The sequence below is a fragment of the Dermacentor variabilis genome, chromosome 7, assembly GCF_050947875.1.
Source record: "Dermacentor variabilis isolate Ectoservices chromosome 7, ASM5094787v1, whole genome shotgun sequence".
NCBI classification, from domain to species: domain Eukaryota; kingdom Metazoa; phylum Arthropoda; class Arachnida; order Ixodida; family Ixodidae; genus Dermacentor; species Dermacentor variabilis.
The window spans coordinates 91,578,763-91,595,742 of record NC_134574.1 but is presented as its reverse complement, the minus strand read 5'-3'; the positions used below and the strand labels follow the sequence as shown (position 1 = coordinate 91,595,742).

The 16,980-nt window shown below is 46.8% G+C and overlaps 1 protein-coding gene across 3 annotated transcripts in view; it reads left to right on the top strand.

Annotated features, from left to right (window-relative positions):
* Positions 1-1,526: 1,526 nt before the first annotated feature.
* The window catches only part of LOC142587636 (uncharacterized), a 39,583-nt gene continuing 24,129 nt past the window's right edge, over positions 1,527-16,980 (top strand). For all 3 annotated transcript variants that reach the window (XM_075698799.1, XM_075698797.1, XM_075698798.1), the window contains exons 1-3: positions 1,527-1,681; positions 7,378-7,538; positions 16,348-16,518. In XM_075698799.1, coding sequence (XP_075554914.1) covers positions 7,472-7,538; positions 16,348-16,518 — 238 coding nt within the window. In that variant the 5' untranslated portion in view covers positions 1,527-1,681; positions 7,378-7,471. The remainder of the gene's footprint in view (positions 1,682-7,377; positions 7,539-16,347; positions 16,519-16,980) is intronic.

Here is a 16,980-nt window from a genome sequence, read left to right as displayed (position 1 = left end):
CTTTATTTGCGGACGAGCATAATATATGTGCACGGCAAACAGGAAAACATACAGAAAGTCAGGATGCGCAGAACCATGCGTGTCAAGTCAAATCCATTCACGTGTCCACCATTGCCACGCTCTCGGCCACGTAATCTCGCTCAGCTCATGACCGAACACTGGAAGGGGTGCTTACGCAGAGGACACCTATTGATTGTGAATGTACTCAGCTTCTATGATTTCTCGGATTAGCTGCGACCTGAAGTGATTTTACTTGATGTGCTGGTTCGGCGTATCCCCCCTTTCGTCTATGTGTTTTCCTGTTTGCCGCACATATATTTGGGCTCGTCCGCTAAGAAAGATCAGTTGGAAGTTAGCGCTCTTTACTAGCCTCTGTCCATGCTTTCCTACTTTAGTGCGCTACGCAAACACCGCCGTTATAAACCACGACCAACTCGTCCAAGCCTCTACCCTAACAAGTTTTACTTCCTTACAGCGTATGCGATGCCACCTGCAATATTTAGAGATGTCGCATAGGTCGCAGGTTTTATAATGGTAGACTCTTAAACCCGTATCCCTACCTAATTTAACGCAGAGTCTGGTTAACGCTGAGTCATCACAAAATGTGTTACATGCGTGATTTGCCAAACACACTGTCTGAAGAGCGTGTCACCTATTGTTGACTAGAAGCTATTGTTTTCGGGTTTAAGGCACTACTCCTTTTTCCGGCACTAGAAAAGTATTTACAATCCAAAAATATGTTGCACGCAAAATCGCCAATGCTGCGTTCGATTCACCATACAAACCTATCCTTGAGCCGCTTAACCTAATACTCATAACAGGATTTAGAATGATGTGTTCCCTAAAAGCTATCAATTTAGCAATATGCAAAGTACCTTTTTCGTTTGGCTGACGAAGTTGAACCGTAAAGCGTGCATATACGATTCCCGAGCAGCAGGAAATTGGTTTATAGCTGAAATACCTATGAATTGTGGTCTACAGATGATGTTTTATTCACTATGCTTCTTATAATATCATGGAACGCTTCTATCATTAAGGGAGTGATTTTCATTTGCTTTTGTCTGCACAATGCTTACGAGAGAGCAAGTTGTGAGATACTTTTCTTTTTGAGTTTTCTTCAAAAATTGTTTTTGTTGTTGCTGCGCAAATTGCAACCTTAGGCATGTTCCTATCAACCATTTTTTTTAGGAAGCGTAGAATTTCTTCAGCCTGGGGAATATTTTTTGCCTGCCTCCCCGTGATAATCATCATGATTTAAATAAATTTTTCTGTAGGCTTCTGTTTGTCAAATTTCTCCGTGTCAAGTCAAGTTTGAAAGAATATTCTTTAAAAAAGAGGAGCGAGTTGGCGTGCTGTACCTACGCCATGAAAAGTGCACGAAGAATGGACGGCGACAGACAAGCGTAGGGGCTTAAAACATGATATTTGAAGCTGTCAGATAGGGCGCCGAGTTGACAACGAAGTTTAATTCATTTTTGTTTTACGGTGTGTGCTAAACGAGCTGCGATATAAGAACAGGAGTCACCGATTTCGTAACGGTAGATTCTTATACCAATGCCCCGACTTCATTTAACGCCTGATTCGCGGTACTGCCCAGCCATCAGGAGACGAACCGAGCAGATTGTTTTGGCCCAATAATAGAGGATTTCGTTTCTTTGTGTATGCGGCGGTTGCACTCAGGGTGAGTTGCAATTTTGCTCAAATTGAGATCTCAGCTTTCTGAGTCATTTACCAAAGATATCCGTGCAGACTGCATTGAGATGTTCGCTATTGTCGGCGACAAAGTAGGTGGGACTGTGTCTTATATCTATACTTCATAAATACTTAAATTCAGTTTGCCTCGGCTAAACTCTGAAATTTCTGCAAGCGTGTATAGATTGGTTCGGGTTCTTGGCCCTTACAATATAAGTTATACATTGACTCAACATACCTTCACTCTGACTGGGCTGCGCTCCAATTTACCCTTGAATTTCTAACAATGAATTTAACAAAAACAAGATAACAGCAGTATAATGATGGGAGCGGAAGAGAACTGCATGTTCTGTTATGTGGGCTTGTGCTTTTCTTGTCATTAGCATTGTCATTGGCTCTTACAATCTGAATTAATAATTTTCCCAACACATCATTGCTCGGGTACGGTTACCCTGTTTTCCACTCGAATTTCTAACATTCGGTTTGCTAAATACAAGAACACAGTAATGATGACAGTAATGAAGGCGACGCAAGAAGATCACCAATTCTTGGTTCTGTATGCTCTGTGCTGCAGGTTCTGTTGGTTCTGTAGGTTCCGTACTGGCTCTTGTCGACTGTGCTTGTCACTTAAGGATGTGCTTACTGAGAGCAACACGAGTCGCTGCCGAAAGAGCTGTAGTATTATTACAAGCACTATAATGTTGTTTTATTTTATTGTCAAAGCAGAACTGAAAATGCAATTTTTTTCACAGTAGAAATATAGACAATCTTTAATGTTAATGCAAAATTCAAACGTGAGTCGGTCTAAGGACGCATAAAGCCGTTTCGAAGTCCACTTCCTGATTGTTCTCAGAAAATTATCACACCGTGATGCTCAGAAGAGCGTTATGAATTTTTTTTAAAGAATGAACGTCAGGCAGCAACTCTGTAACCGAACACGTGCGCATAAGGAGCACTTAGGCACATGATCACATAGTGCCCTTAACGAGCACATGCTGGAAACAGGCGTGGAGTTTACGCGAAAGTGACATTTTTACAAAGTAACTTCTAAGTGCTGGAGACTGTAACACAAAATATCACCGAAGAAAATAAGGCTCTCCCGACACACAGGCCCCACATCTAATATGGCCGATATTCTTTGTCGCGGCGAGAAAGCCTGTTCCACTTTGCGTGGAAAGTTCGAAACCTGGAAGTGCTGCACACCGTAAACGCTTCGAGATATTTTTACATTGTGAAAAAAAAACAATAAGCCACTGTGTCTATAGAATATTCCTCGTGTTTTACAAATTACGAATACTGCACATTCAGCTCATCTAAACAGCGCATCTTGAAAAGATAAAAATGCTGCTCCAGAACTGTTACCTCATTAGACTGTTATAGAACCAAACGGCGATTAATAAACATGCACGACGTCTATATATATATATATATATATATATATATATATATATATATATATATATATATATATATATATATATATATATATATATATATATATATATATACGGAGGTTCTAGACGCATTTGCCCCGTCGGCGTTGTCGTGCCTTCGGGCCGTACACAACGCATGTGCGGGCCGCACGTGGAGGAAGAAAAAAATTGTAACGGAGCGTCACTTGACAATATTGAAACCGAGTCACACAAAATATTGACAAGTAGGTCCTCGCCATGGGTTAGGCAAGCGATGTTTTCTAGTCGCCTACCATTCAACGCGAATAATTTTGACGCCGTATATCGCGCAAGCAAACATTCCTTAATTATGGCCTCAAAGATTTGGCAGTACACCTGGCTTGCCACGGACGCGGTAACTTCTCGGAGGCCACGCCTAGCTGATATAACCGCTTTTGTTAATCCTAAACGGCCAAGAGACCGAACATGCATCTCGAATACAGTGCCCGCTTATCTCTAATACATTTGTGTCGAAGGATCATGACTCAAATCTAAAGCAAATACAAATATCTGTTCGGACCGATGGGACGAAAGAGTGAAAGATGACAAATTGAACAGGGGGCTGTCACCCAGAAAAATCATTATAAAATGTTAACACAAATCAAGCGGATTCTTGAACTATCCGTAAACCTTATGGGCCAGTTCGTTCCAGAGAGCCACCACACTTGGAGCCCCCACTGAGAAAGGCGGCCAGGCCCTGCACACACTAGAGTTAAGAAGGTGTGAAAGTCGGCCACGGCGCTGCTAGGAAAACATGCAGAACTACTTACACTTCATAATATTCTCTCGTGAGCGCATTATCTGCCGCTAAAGGCGCCATAATATGGGCAATTTTACCCAACGAACTTTCTTTCACAATTATCATGGTGTTTTCATTATATAACAAAAAGCTTCAAATTATAATTGAGTTATTTACATTATTATTTGCATTTTACACATGGAACAAGTGCCGAGCTGTGCAGATGCGGGAACATCGGCTCCCACTTTCTCAAATGTGTTCGGCCGCGAAATCACTCCTAATCGCTGAGAGAAGAGGCACATTCGACGCCTAACATCAAGTGGAATCCATCGACACCAAATTTTCGACGGTGTGTGGACTCTTCCCAAATTTACGAGGTCTCTTTTGTCCGACCATGCTGCCATGGCGCTAGGCCTAACGACAGTTAGACGTACCTACTCGTAGGGGACTCGGCGAGGGTACCTGTAAGGCTCTTAACAGCTGATCGAAGATGACTACGGCGAGCGATGCGAGTCACTGTTGAAGGGAACGATTTCGTTCCGGAAGAGATTAGCTAAAGCACGGGATTGACTACGGCGCTTTCAAAGTGGAAATCGGCACCAGCAGAGCCAGTCCGGAGAGGGTAATGAGCCCCCCAATTGTCTACGTGGCGGAAACAAGGGTGCATCTTTACGCAGCGTAAAGTGGCGGTTCACTGCAGCGTCAAGGATCCCTCCGCTTTCAAGGGAACATAGAGTCATCGTTCGAACTCGGGTTAGCCAGGATATCGAGAAGACGGGTCGATTCAAGATAGTCTAGGCCCTTACTGTGGCGTCAGGGCTAAAGCCCGGGACTGTCGAAAAGGATATCATTTGCACGAATATGGTCCAAAACATCATGGTGGGAATTGCGCCTTCGGAAAGAAATTCCAGGGCTTAGGCTAGGGTGGAATCTATCGTCATCGGTATAGCAAGCTATAAAGTCAGTGTCTATGTAGCTGCTCCAAGCAATATGTGCAAAGGGGTGATCAGGAATATCGATCCTGCAATCGCCCAAGACGAGCTCACAAAGCTTATTATCCAGTCGAAGAATTCAACTTCTATAGAGGTGAGAAAAATTAAAAGCATAAGCAAGGTCATAGTCCTCTTAGTCGAACTGACGAATTCAAGATGCCAAACTATGTTTGCAAACTACGTTTGCGACCGTTCTTGCGAAAACGGCCAAGAAAGCAATGAATACCTCCTTAATCGTAGCCGGGGACTTCAATCCTCCGCATCGAGCGTGGGGGTACCATTATAATACCTCTAAAGGTGCAGAATGTAGCTAATCGCACCCTAACTTTAATTACTGACCCGGCATTCCCAACTAGGCTCACTAATTCCTCCGCCAGAGATTCTACACCAGATCTCACTTTCGTCAAGAACGCGGATTCAACGAACTGGGCTAAGTTAACGGACCTGGGTAGCGCTCACAACATCTTCACCATTAGCATTAACGTGGAGAAGAAACGACTCGGAAATTTTAGCATCACAGATTGGAGCCTGTTTTGAAAAATCAGGGAAGAACGTAAGCAATCCTAGGACCCGACCCCTATCCTGGACCAATGGTCAAACCAGCTCAAAGAAAATGCCAGGGCGGCCAACAAGTCAATCCAGGTCGACCAAGAAGCCTACAGGATGGACAGTCGTCTGGCTCCGCTTCCGAATGCCGAAAAGTCGCTCCTTCTCGACAGGTGGAAAGGATACAGGTTCAATCGCAAACTCCGTAAAAATATTGCAGAGCAGAATAGAACTATAGAAGAGCATTGTTAGAGGCTAGCCAAACAGCAGTGGGATGAAGTTTGCAGCTCGAACTCTGCTTCGCTGCGAACTCCGCTTCGCTATATTGGCCTAGATTTCTTTGTGCCTATAATCTAGTCTTTCGGATCCTCTGTCATTAGTTTCGTTAACAGAAATTTTTGCTTGGCAGTCGAGAAAAACCTCATTGATCTAATCGATTGCCACGGTAGAATGATCCCCCTCCCCTCCTATACACACACTTTTTCTTATAATTCATCCTGTTTTTTTTATTGTTCTTGATACACTTTACTTTTCCCTGTATTAAAATTATCATTTGTAAGTTTCAACTTCTAAATTGTGGATTACCTCGCAGCTTAGCCGGGGCCCCATGGGCAAGGTGCTAGGGTGGAGAAGTCCCGGTACTAAACCTCTTCTAGCCTTGCTTGCTTCTTCTCTATATCATGGCGCGTAACAACGTAGAATGCAGCGCCCAACATTCGGCGCCGTAGGTATGTAAGTAAAAAAATGAACTATTCATTGCCTTCTATGACGTACCAAAATGTCAGCTGCTGACCTCGAACGAAGTTTGCCAAATCTTTGAAATCGCAAAGCTTGTCTACTTGCTTCGGATATTACGCGGTTAGAATTGACTCCGCGAGCACTGTCTGAATGACAGGGGCGTCTAAGCGCATTCGTTTCCTCTCTGGAACCTGTTGTCTAGTCCCTTCTCTAGACAGGTAGCTTGGGCAATTAGGGAATACCGTCAGCACGGCCTCAGGTCGAAACCACAAACTTTAGAGCGAGGCGGTCACTGTGCGGCCGGTGGCTTGGTCAATGTATCTTGTCTCTCAAACGAAGTTTTCGCATTTAAAGTGACGCTCGCACACTTGACAATATATATATATATATATATTGGCATAATTGTTGCTACCTGACATCGCGGGCGGTGGTTGACGCATTTAGCCTTTACATCCCACGAAGGAGTTGTAAGTAAGGCTTGCTACCCAACAGTAGAAGCAACCCACTAGGGAAATAATTAACCATTCCCCATTTCAGAACGCTTTTCGTGTGGAAAGCCACATATCCACGTTTTCTTTTTTTTTTGCTTCGTCGGCTTTAGGCATCGAGAAAACGTGGACGTTGAGGCACGTTTACTGCGGCACACAACACTTCCCATGCATTACGCACTTGATTCTAATTCTGCACAACCCAGTTCGACACACATACCACGCGATAAACACCGATGCCGGTCGCCGTTGCCGATTCAAGAATATAAATAAAGGTTCAATCAAACAAAGAAATTTTTCAGCTACCACGTGCGCTTTACGGCAACCCGGAAGCGCGTCCAAACATGTTCCTACAACAAACACCTCTACTGCAACCGAGGCCGCGCCGATAGCCCCAAACCGATGACATATGATCACGTGGCCAAGAAGTACTCGGGCCTGGAAAGAATTTCCTATAGGTGGCGTGGCTTTCATCCCCCGCTGGGCTGCGTATTCGCTCTTTCATCCTTCGCTGTGCTCGTTCGCTCAGTTACGCCGAGGAACGCCGACGCTAAACGCAGGAGCTTGCGCATAATATAGGCGCCCTAACGTAATCAGTTAGCGCGTTTTCATCATAGGTGTACACACACGCCAGTGGATCGCAAGGAGCGCAGTAATGCTTTCACAGCCTTTTGTTGTGATGAGTCCCGCCTGGGTTTTCCTAACCGCTAGTAATCCCAAATTTCTTGCAGGTTTCTTACAGATGTTCTATAAGGTAACCTCGCTCTTCTAAACGTTTCGACGTTCTTCCCTAACGATAACAGCTGCGATAACAACTTAACAAGTATGGCCACATTTATTCAAGCAGGCATCCTCTTCCTTTTAATGTGTTGGGAATGGTGCATTGTTCAAGGTGAGCGCTTTCTTTTCTACCAGTGCCAGATATTTGTTTATTAGGAGTATTTTTCGTCGATTTTAGTGGCATATTTCTCGGTCACGTCGTGGTTTATTCAGCAATCTGTCATTACGACCATTAAAAGGGCACATAAAACTTACGACAGAGAGAGGGGCAATGTAAATAGCTTCAAAATCGACCAGCAACCTGCTGGCTACCGCAGCTGTCGAAGCCACTAAGCGGCCCGGGCTAGTACGACAATGAGAGACGTGAATGCTCGACGTGCACATTGCCTGACTCAGTGAGTACTTTGTTTTAGATTTCAACTGACAGCCACTACACATTTACTTCAGCATAACACATCGTGAAAATGGTGCAGTTGGATGCCGAATTCCGTGTCGCCAACAATTCGGGGAACCCTCACGTGCGAGCTTTGTCCTACACCAATACAGACGGGATTTTGTTGGAGCAACCATCGTGCCTTGTGAAGGGGTATCGTAAAAAATCGCGGCAGAATCAGACAGAAACTCGCCAACCTGGGTCCCGGTACGTCTTCAGACCTGGTCGTAGGCTGCGGAGGTGGTCACATCAGGCAAGGGCGTCAATTCTATTTCTTAGGCCCGCGATCACATTCATTGGCGCAGAGTGTCAAGAAAACAGTATGTCACGTTTGTGTCCTAGTTTGTTTTACAACAAGCGAGCGTTCGGGTTGGGCGATTGTCAGCCGCGCATTGATTTCCTAGTGTAACCTACTTCGAGCTTTAGCGTTAGGCGGTGACTGCGGGCACCGCTCAAGTTTCTTCGCGGCAGCCTCGCGTCCGCAAAAATTAAGAAAGTCGCTGCCTCACAAGTCGCCGCTCAGCCCCTCCCCGTGCCGACGGCAGCACCCGAACCAATGTGCGACGCCGCTGCGCCAAAGGAATGTTGTGTTTCAAGCCTATGCGTCACCTCTTCCGGACCGTAAACAATGTCCTGCGCGCCACTCTCACCGACCCCGGGATCAGCCCGACGCCGCAGCGTGGCTCCAAGAAGTGTTGAAAACCAAAAGTGCCGTTGGGGACTGCCCTGACCCTCGCTTATCCCTGCTTCGTGCATAGGGACACTTACGCACAGTCTGAAAATCAGGACAAGGAAAAATGTTACTTGAGCAGCTTCCATCCGCTGCCTTGCTATTATATATCGCATATAAACCTCCACACCATACAGCAATGTGGGAGTGGAGGTACTCGACCGGCTAATACGCAAGGAGTATAAGCAAGTGCTCAGACTCCCACCCAGAACGACTACTTTTGGACTGGAGGAAACAGGGATTTACTACAAGGCACGGGAAATTACAGAGGCCCACCTGGTATACAAGGAGAAAAGGCTACAACGCACAACAGAGGGACACTATGTCTTGAAACGTCTTGGATATTCCTTACGGAAGACCAGTGCACTGACAAAAATCCGAACACGAATACTTGAAACTATGCATGTCTCACTAATTCCCAGATACGTGCACCCGAACTTCCACGTCTAATGGCGACGTGAACGAGCGCAGACACTCGCGTGGAAGTATTAGAACCACCGTAATGTCTTGTGCGTGGTGCGGCCAGCACCGCAAGAAGCACCGCATTTGTCACCAGCGTAGTCGACAATCACGGGACCTAGGTGAACGCGTCGGTTTTCACAGTGAGCGCTGCAGACGCAGAGGAACTAGTCATAGCGTTAGCCATCACGATGAGACCACACTGGGAGTGTGTCATACTTCTAACGGGCTCTCAGACGACATGTAGGAATATTCCTAAGGCCAAAATTTCCGGGCCTCCACATCGCATTTTGATTGGAGCGCACCACTTACCACCACATATACAAACTGAATTGAATTGAATTAAGTTGAATCTGTGTGCAAATTATGCGGAATCCAGGGCATGAGTCCTTACGTGGCAATCAGCAGGCACACGCCTACGCCCGAGCCCATACACACCGGATGCAGCGAGACAGTCCCGCCGAGCAGTTCCACCCGTAGTCCATACCATTAAACAACACGCACATCCAACAACAGTATCGCCTTCCACGAAGAAAACTACCGCCACCTCACAACGCTCTGACGTGAGAGGAAGATGTTATATGCTGAAAACTCCAAACAAACACAAATCCACTCTTGAGTCTCTACCATGCCATACACCCTGCGCTGTATTCCTATAAATTCCCATAGTGCGATCAATGCGCAACGCTTTACCACATGGTATGGGCTCTTACAAGCACACCCACAGCTCACACCCATAACGCCCCCGCCACACGGCGATGAGATCCAGCACGGTCCAGCTCCGACTGGATCAAGAAACCGAGCAAGAAGGGCAGTTAAGGCCTCTGAACTCCTGGGCTGACTTCACACTGCTCAGCAGAAGAGCTACCTATGCTCGTGTGCTCTTGTCTATAAAGTTTACTCCCTCTCCCTCTCCATACCTTGTGAAAAATTATATAAAGCATTCTTCGCCGAGAAAGTTCTCCTCGCCTCTGACACTGCGTGAAGGAAGGCTCAGACTTCCAGCCGCCCTCGCATATCGCAGCACACATAACGAGTCTCGGACACGTGCACGGGCCTTTCTATATACCCTCAATCATCATCATCATCATCAGCCTGGTTGCGCCCACTGCCGGGCAAAGGCCTCTCCCATGCTTCTCCAACAACCCCGGTCATGTACTAATTGTGGCCATGCCGTCCCTGCAAACTTCTTTATCTCATCCGCCCACCTAACTTTTTCCCGCCCCCTGCAACGCTTCCCTTCCCTTGGGATCCAGTCCGTAACCCTTAATGACCATCGGTTATCTTCCCTCCTGATTACATGCTCATTACATTACCCATGCCCATTTCTTTTTCTTGATTTTAACTAAGATGTCATTAACTCTCGTTTGTTCTCTCACCCAATCTGCTCTTTTCTTATCCCTTAACGTTACACCTATCATTCTTCTTTCCATAGCTCGTTGCGTCGTCCCCAATTTGAGTAGAACCCTTTTCGTAAGCCTCCAGGTTTCTGCCCCGTAGGTGAGTACTGATAAGACAAAGCTGTTACCCTCAATAACTTACGAATAAACAGCGAGAGAGAGCGGCGAGCTGATGCACTCCGAAATATGGAGTGGCCAACTGACGACTGAGCCGAAAGCTGCAAGACTCATTTTTCGGAAAATCGCGAACGGACAAAAACGACAGAATAACACAGGACAGGCTACTGGACTGTTCCGCAATGCGGACGTTGTCGCTCAGGCAAGAGCTGATCAGTGCAATCAATATAGAGGAATCAAATTTCGCGCAAGAAATTCCGTGCTCCGCATAGACACTTCCTTTCAGAGTATATTGGAGCCATAAAATATGGGACAGTGCAGACACTCCGCGACCTTGTGGCTTCGCGTTCTCGTTACAGGCACAGTCAATTTAACTGCAATTTAATGCGACATATGTCACTCTTGTTGGCCGTGGTGCAGAGTGTTGTGCTTCGTGCGCTGAAAGAGAACGTTTGCAAAAAAGCAATCCGTCTCTTTCCATGCACTTCGAAAGCTTCCATTCAAGACTGCCGGAAGCAGAATCTTTGCTCTCTACAACGCTTTCCTTTTGAAAACGTATGACTTTTGAGCGACGTTTGCCTTTTGATTAGCGCGCTTTCACCAGCGTCGATTGAAAAAAGCATAGGTGTACGTGCTGACTTGGCAAACGTTTCCCATCAGCGTTTGACTGCTCCCGAAATCACACATTCTGTAACACATTTACTTTCGGCAGGCTTCTCCGACGTATTTAGGGAGTTATCCCCGGAACCTCTAAATAAACGCTTATTTATTCATATAGTTATCTATTACACTTCAATGCAACCGGCAGTAGATTATGTATCAGATAATTGTCGAGTTGATATACTTTGTGTATGGTGTCTCCAGCGGCTGCCTTGAAAAGAGGCTGGATGGAGGGGCGCATGGCGTTGACGGAAAGGTCGTTGCAGTCTTTCGGGGAATTTACCATAGACGCTCGATGAAAGCGCGATTTCATCGAGCGGCCGTGCCTTTACATATGTACCGGGTGGCTTGGTTTCGCTTCTAAGTAAGAGGGCGCCTGTATTTTTCTTGGCCGAGGCGAATGCATTTTGATGACGAAGAAAAGCAAGAACGCTTGTGTACGGTGGATTGAGTGCGCGCTAAAGAGCCCCCAGAGATCAAAATTATTCTCCAAACCCCACTACATACGACGTGCCTCCTAATGCGATTATTATGACATGTAAAACACTCGACTTTTTTTTATGTCTGTACGAAACCAATATCTCATAAGATGGTTACGGGTATCTAACGCGAATGTTTAAATGTTAGCTTTGGTTTGGCTTATGTGTTTTCGCTCCCAATCTCGAACTCGCTGAATGGCCTGTGGGTCTGAAGGTGCTGCTTCTTCGATGACATTGTAGTGTAAAGGATGTTTTATAGTTCCAGTGCTCACCGGTTTTCTAACCATACGCTGGTGCAACCAAACGCTTTGCAGCGACACGACTATCGCCTCAATGGTCGGTGAAGAAGAAGGCTCGCCTGCATGTAGCGCGAGAATAGAACACGCGGGCGAGCTCGACCTGAGCGGCCGCAGTATCCGCCGCTCCGGAGGTCCCGCGGTAGCATGGCTGGCCAGCCTAAATAAACCGAGGACATGACGGCTACCTCATCGCGCCGTCTCCCACAAATTGGTGGCCCGGACGACCAAGCCCAGCCATACCAGTGTCAACGCACCGACTCTACCAAGGCGATAGTGACGTGGCCTCACACGGTCTGGCAGACGTCCTGTGGTTGTAGGGTGTCCGGGAACTCTACATCTATATGTCGGACATCATCTGGCTCATGCAGCTACACAGCGGCTTCCGTATCAACGAGGTTGCAGGCTCCGGCTGCCTCCAAGGCTCCGGCTGCGATTCCCGGCCCCGCTTCTACCAGGACTTGCGGGCAACCGTGCTTGCTCACTACGCCCTCTCGAGCGCTCAGTCACTCAGCTCTCGCCATTTGAACCGTCGCGCGATTCCACGTCTTGTCGTCTCACATCACCTGCGTCCACCAGTTCAAATCGTCAGCACGCGCCGGCCCCAGCATCGAACCTCTACTCGGTCCATAAGCCTCCACCCCATCTCAAAGACAGCTACGCGGCGACTCTTTCCAAGGAATTCACTTGGCCAAACGCAAGCGCTTCGGTTACTCTATGGCGCACAGCTCTCCGTCTTCAGACGTTCCCGCAGGATAACCCCTTTGCTTTCGGAGGCACCCCACTCATCCACGATTCGTAGGTTCTCCCACCAGCTCCACTAGGGGCTAATTTAACTAGTGATTTGCCCCTACGGCATCAATGTGGCTCCGCCTCACTCACAAACTACGCTGCCAGTGCTGCCTAGTACAGCTGTCTCGGATTCGCGTAAACCTGACACTACCAAGGACGACAGCACCTGTTTTCCGTTGCCCCTCTGACGAAAGCTCTCGCAAATTACGCAACAAACGAGCAGCGGCCAGACCTACCACGCCATCTCGACACGAAGGTCTTGCTGGTCGTCACAATATGCCACCCTGCAAGACCGTACGCGCACCTGAACTCGTGACGCAGCATGAATGCGCAAGCACAACAAGACACAGTCGCGATAGTCGCAATTCTTCGCTACTGCAACTCTTGCACACCGTTCGACAACACCATCTTATGCGTTGTTCCCCTCAACGACCTGAACTCTCGGCACGCGGCAGGATACGGGCCTGTACGCCTCAACTCTGCTTTCCGAGTCGGACCGCGCTGGGCACGCGGACGTCGACAACGCAAGACGACGCCCTCAACGGGCAAGACAATGTGCCCTGTGGTCAGACCCTCTCAGCCACTTCCCCGAGAGAGCTATTTGTGCCCTTCGTCGCAACACCGACGTCAGCTGGACTTCGTAACGGACGCTACGAATTGCTACTCATATATATAGGCTTGCAGTCTGTTTGCTTGTTCTATATGCGCTACTCTCCCCCCCCCCCTGCTTTCGTAGTGCGAAAGCAAGGGGGGAGAGTAGCGGTGCGACTATCGCGTCCAGAACCTGTCAAAAAGAGGGCTAACGTGCATGTAGTGCGGGAGTAGATCATGCTGGCGCACTCGAATGCTCATCCTGAGCGGCGAGTTTCGGCGGCTTCAGAGAACCCGTGGCACCATGGCTGGTCGGCCTAAATGAGCCGTGGCTGCGGCGGCTACGTATTCGCGCCACCTCAAACAGCTTTATGAATAGGACAATGTTACGACACTGCGATGAGGAAATTCAAATGGTGAGGATAACATAAGGACGACATTGCGACAACGACTTCTTGTGGACGATAGGATGAGGACGAGTGTATGAGGCTGATGATGTGACGAGGACGGTGTTACGTCAATGGTATGACGAGCATCGGATGACGACGATAGAACGACCACGACGGCATCACGACGACTGTATGACGAGGATGGTCACTATGTAATTAGGTCGAAGCAAACAGCTAATCTGAATATCTCCAAGCGACGTTACATTCACATGTCTTTAGGTTTGGCTCAAGTTACGTGGGACACCCTACATATTGTGTGAGCGAGTCAGGCAGAGTTTTGTTTATTTTCCCAACTTCTGGTATAATAATTGTTGCAAAAAGCTTTTCTTCTGCACCGTCCTCCATACTTGTGCGCAGACATAACTTCGTAGCCCATACGGATGCTTTACCCGCCGTGGTTGCTCAGTGGCTATGGTGTTGGGCTGCTGAGCACGAGGTCGCGGGATCGAATCCCGGCCACGGCGGCCGCATTTCGATGGGGGCGAAATGCGAAAACACCCGTGTGCTTAGATTTAGGTGCACGTTAAAGAACCCCAGGTGGTCAAAATTTCCGGAGTCCTCCACTACGGCGTGCCTCATAATCAGAAAGTGGTTTTGGCACGTAAAACCCCAAATATTATTATTATTATACGGATGCTTTTAATTTCAGCAAAGGTATTATTGCATGTTCAACACGGCAGCTATATCGAGCGCTCTTAGTTTGCACGAGTTCGGTGCGCCCGCTTTAAACTTGGAAAGAGACAACAAACACAGAAAAAGTTACGTTTATTTGGAATTGCAGAAATAATAATATAAAAGAAAATGAACGATTGTGAGTAGCAAAATATCGAGATCCTTGTTCTTATTATTACTCTTAGTCCTTATTTTTCTCGCTCATTAAACCGGCAATAGCGGCCGGAGAAGATGGAATAACAGTCAATTTAATCAAACATGGAAGAGACATAATGCTTGGAAAAGTGGGGGCTCTTTATAGGAAGAGGTCCCAGAAAACTGAAAGAATGCAAACAATATACTAGCCCAAAGAAGGGAGACGCTAAAGAAATAAAAAATTATCGGCCCATTAGCTTACTCCCTGTATTATATAAAATATTTACCAAAATAATCTCCAATTGAATCAGGGCAACACTGGACTTTTGTCAACCAAGGGAACAGGCTGGCTTCAGGAAGGGATACTCTGCAATGGATTACATCCATGTCATTAATCAGGTTATCGAGAAATCCCCAGAGTATAATAAGCCTCACTGTGTGGCTTTCATAGATTACGAAAAGGCATTTGATTCAGTAGAGATACCAACAGTCATAGCGCCATTACGTAATCAATGAGTACAGAACGCTTACGTAAATACCTTGAAAAACATCTACAGAAGTTCTACAGCTACCTAAATTCTGCACAAGAAAAGCAGGAAGATGCCTATAAAGAAAGCGGCCAGACAGGGAGGCACAATCTCTCCAATGCTATTCACTACATGCTTTGAAGAAGTATACAAGCTAATAAACTGGGAAAGCTTAAACTGGGAGTAGGGTTGAAGCTTCATATGCAGAATACAAAGATAATGATAAATAGCCGGGCAAAGGAACATGAGTTCAGGATCGCCAGTCGGCCTCTAGTGTCTGTGAAGGAGTACGTTGTCCTAGGTCAATTAATCACAGGATACATCGATCATGAAAAGGAAATTCACAGAAGAATAAAAATGGGTTGGATCGCATACGGCAGACATTGCCAGCTCCTGACTGGAAGCTTACCATTATCATTGAAAAGGAAGGGGTACAATTAGTGCATTTTGCCAGTGCTGACATATAGGGCAGAGACTTGGAGACGGAAAAATAAGCTTGAGAACAAGTTAAGGACCGCGCAAAGAGCGATGGAACGAAGATTGCTAGGCAAAACGTTAAGAAACAGAAAGAGCGGTTTCGGTCAGAGGACAAATGGGTATAAATGATGTTCTAATTGACATCAAGAGAAAGAAATGGAGCTGGAAAGGAAATGTAATGCGCAGGTTAGTTAACCGTTGGACCATTAGCCTTACAGAATGGGTACCAAGAGAAGGCAAACGCAATTGAGGACAATGGAAGACTAGGTGGAGCGATGAAATTTGGAAATTCGCGGGCGCTTGTTGGATTGGCTGGCGTAGGACAAGGGTAATTGGAGATCGCAGGGAGAGGCCTTCGTCCTGCAGTGGACATGAAACATGCTGATGATGATGACGACGATTGGGATTATTATTATTATTATTATTATTATTATTATTATTATTATTATTATTATTATTATTATTATTATTATTATTATTATTATTATTATTATTATTATTATTATTATGCTACGGCTTGCCTTCACGCTTCACTACGCTTTACCATATTTGTGGTTCTTAATGTTTCACATTTCTTAGTCGCATGGCTTTATTTTACTACTTATGTTTATTGGAGATATGGCACATTTAGCGAGGCTCACATCATTTGTCAAACAACGAAACACGCCGCCATGTTGAGATTTGTTCCTTTCTCATCACTTCAGCCTGCAAACACAACGAGCACAAAGTGCAATGCTATCATCATCAAGGCGTCCCCGGAAACTTGTGCCCAGGAGTGGAGAGATGGCCGTGCAGCGGAACTAGAAAAAGGTGTGCATGTGTGCCGGAAACATACCAGAGGTGGGACGCCTACTGCGTGCCGTACAGAGACTGCGGTAAGTACCTATAGGCAAACGCTGGCTACTGGAGTGGCTACGGCGGACACGAACCAATTAAAAACGCGATCGTGTCCCTCATTTTGAGGGGATCAAGGTACGCTCCGTGCAGCGCGGGTGCCTTGAATCTCACAGGAGTAGCGACCACTGCGTGTTCGAGCTAAGCGAGCCGCAAGGCCAAGTTAGTCGTCACCCCTAACGTTATCTTGCGCGCCGTTGCGTTCACGCATACTGAGACTGCAAAAGGGTGCCGAATGCTGCGCGGCAAGAAGCATGGTATTGCCCTAATTTAGCGGAAACTGTTTATTCGCCTCCTGCGCCATCCTGCACTGCCAAAAACCCTGTGCAAGGGTGGCTCGGGAATTAAAGGGGCTCCAGGGGGCGTCCAAAGCGGCAACGGGGACACCAAAGCTAGAACCTGGACTGGTCTGTGGGTTGGGGCTCACACACGCAGGCCAGGGG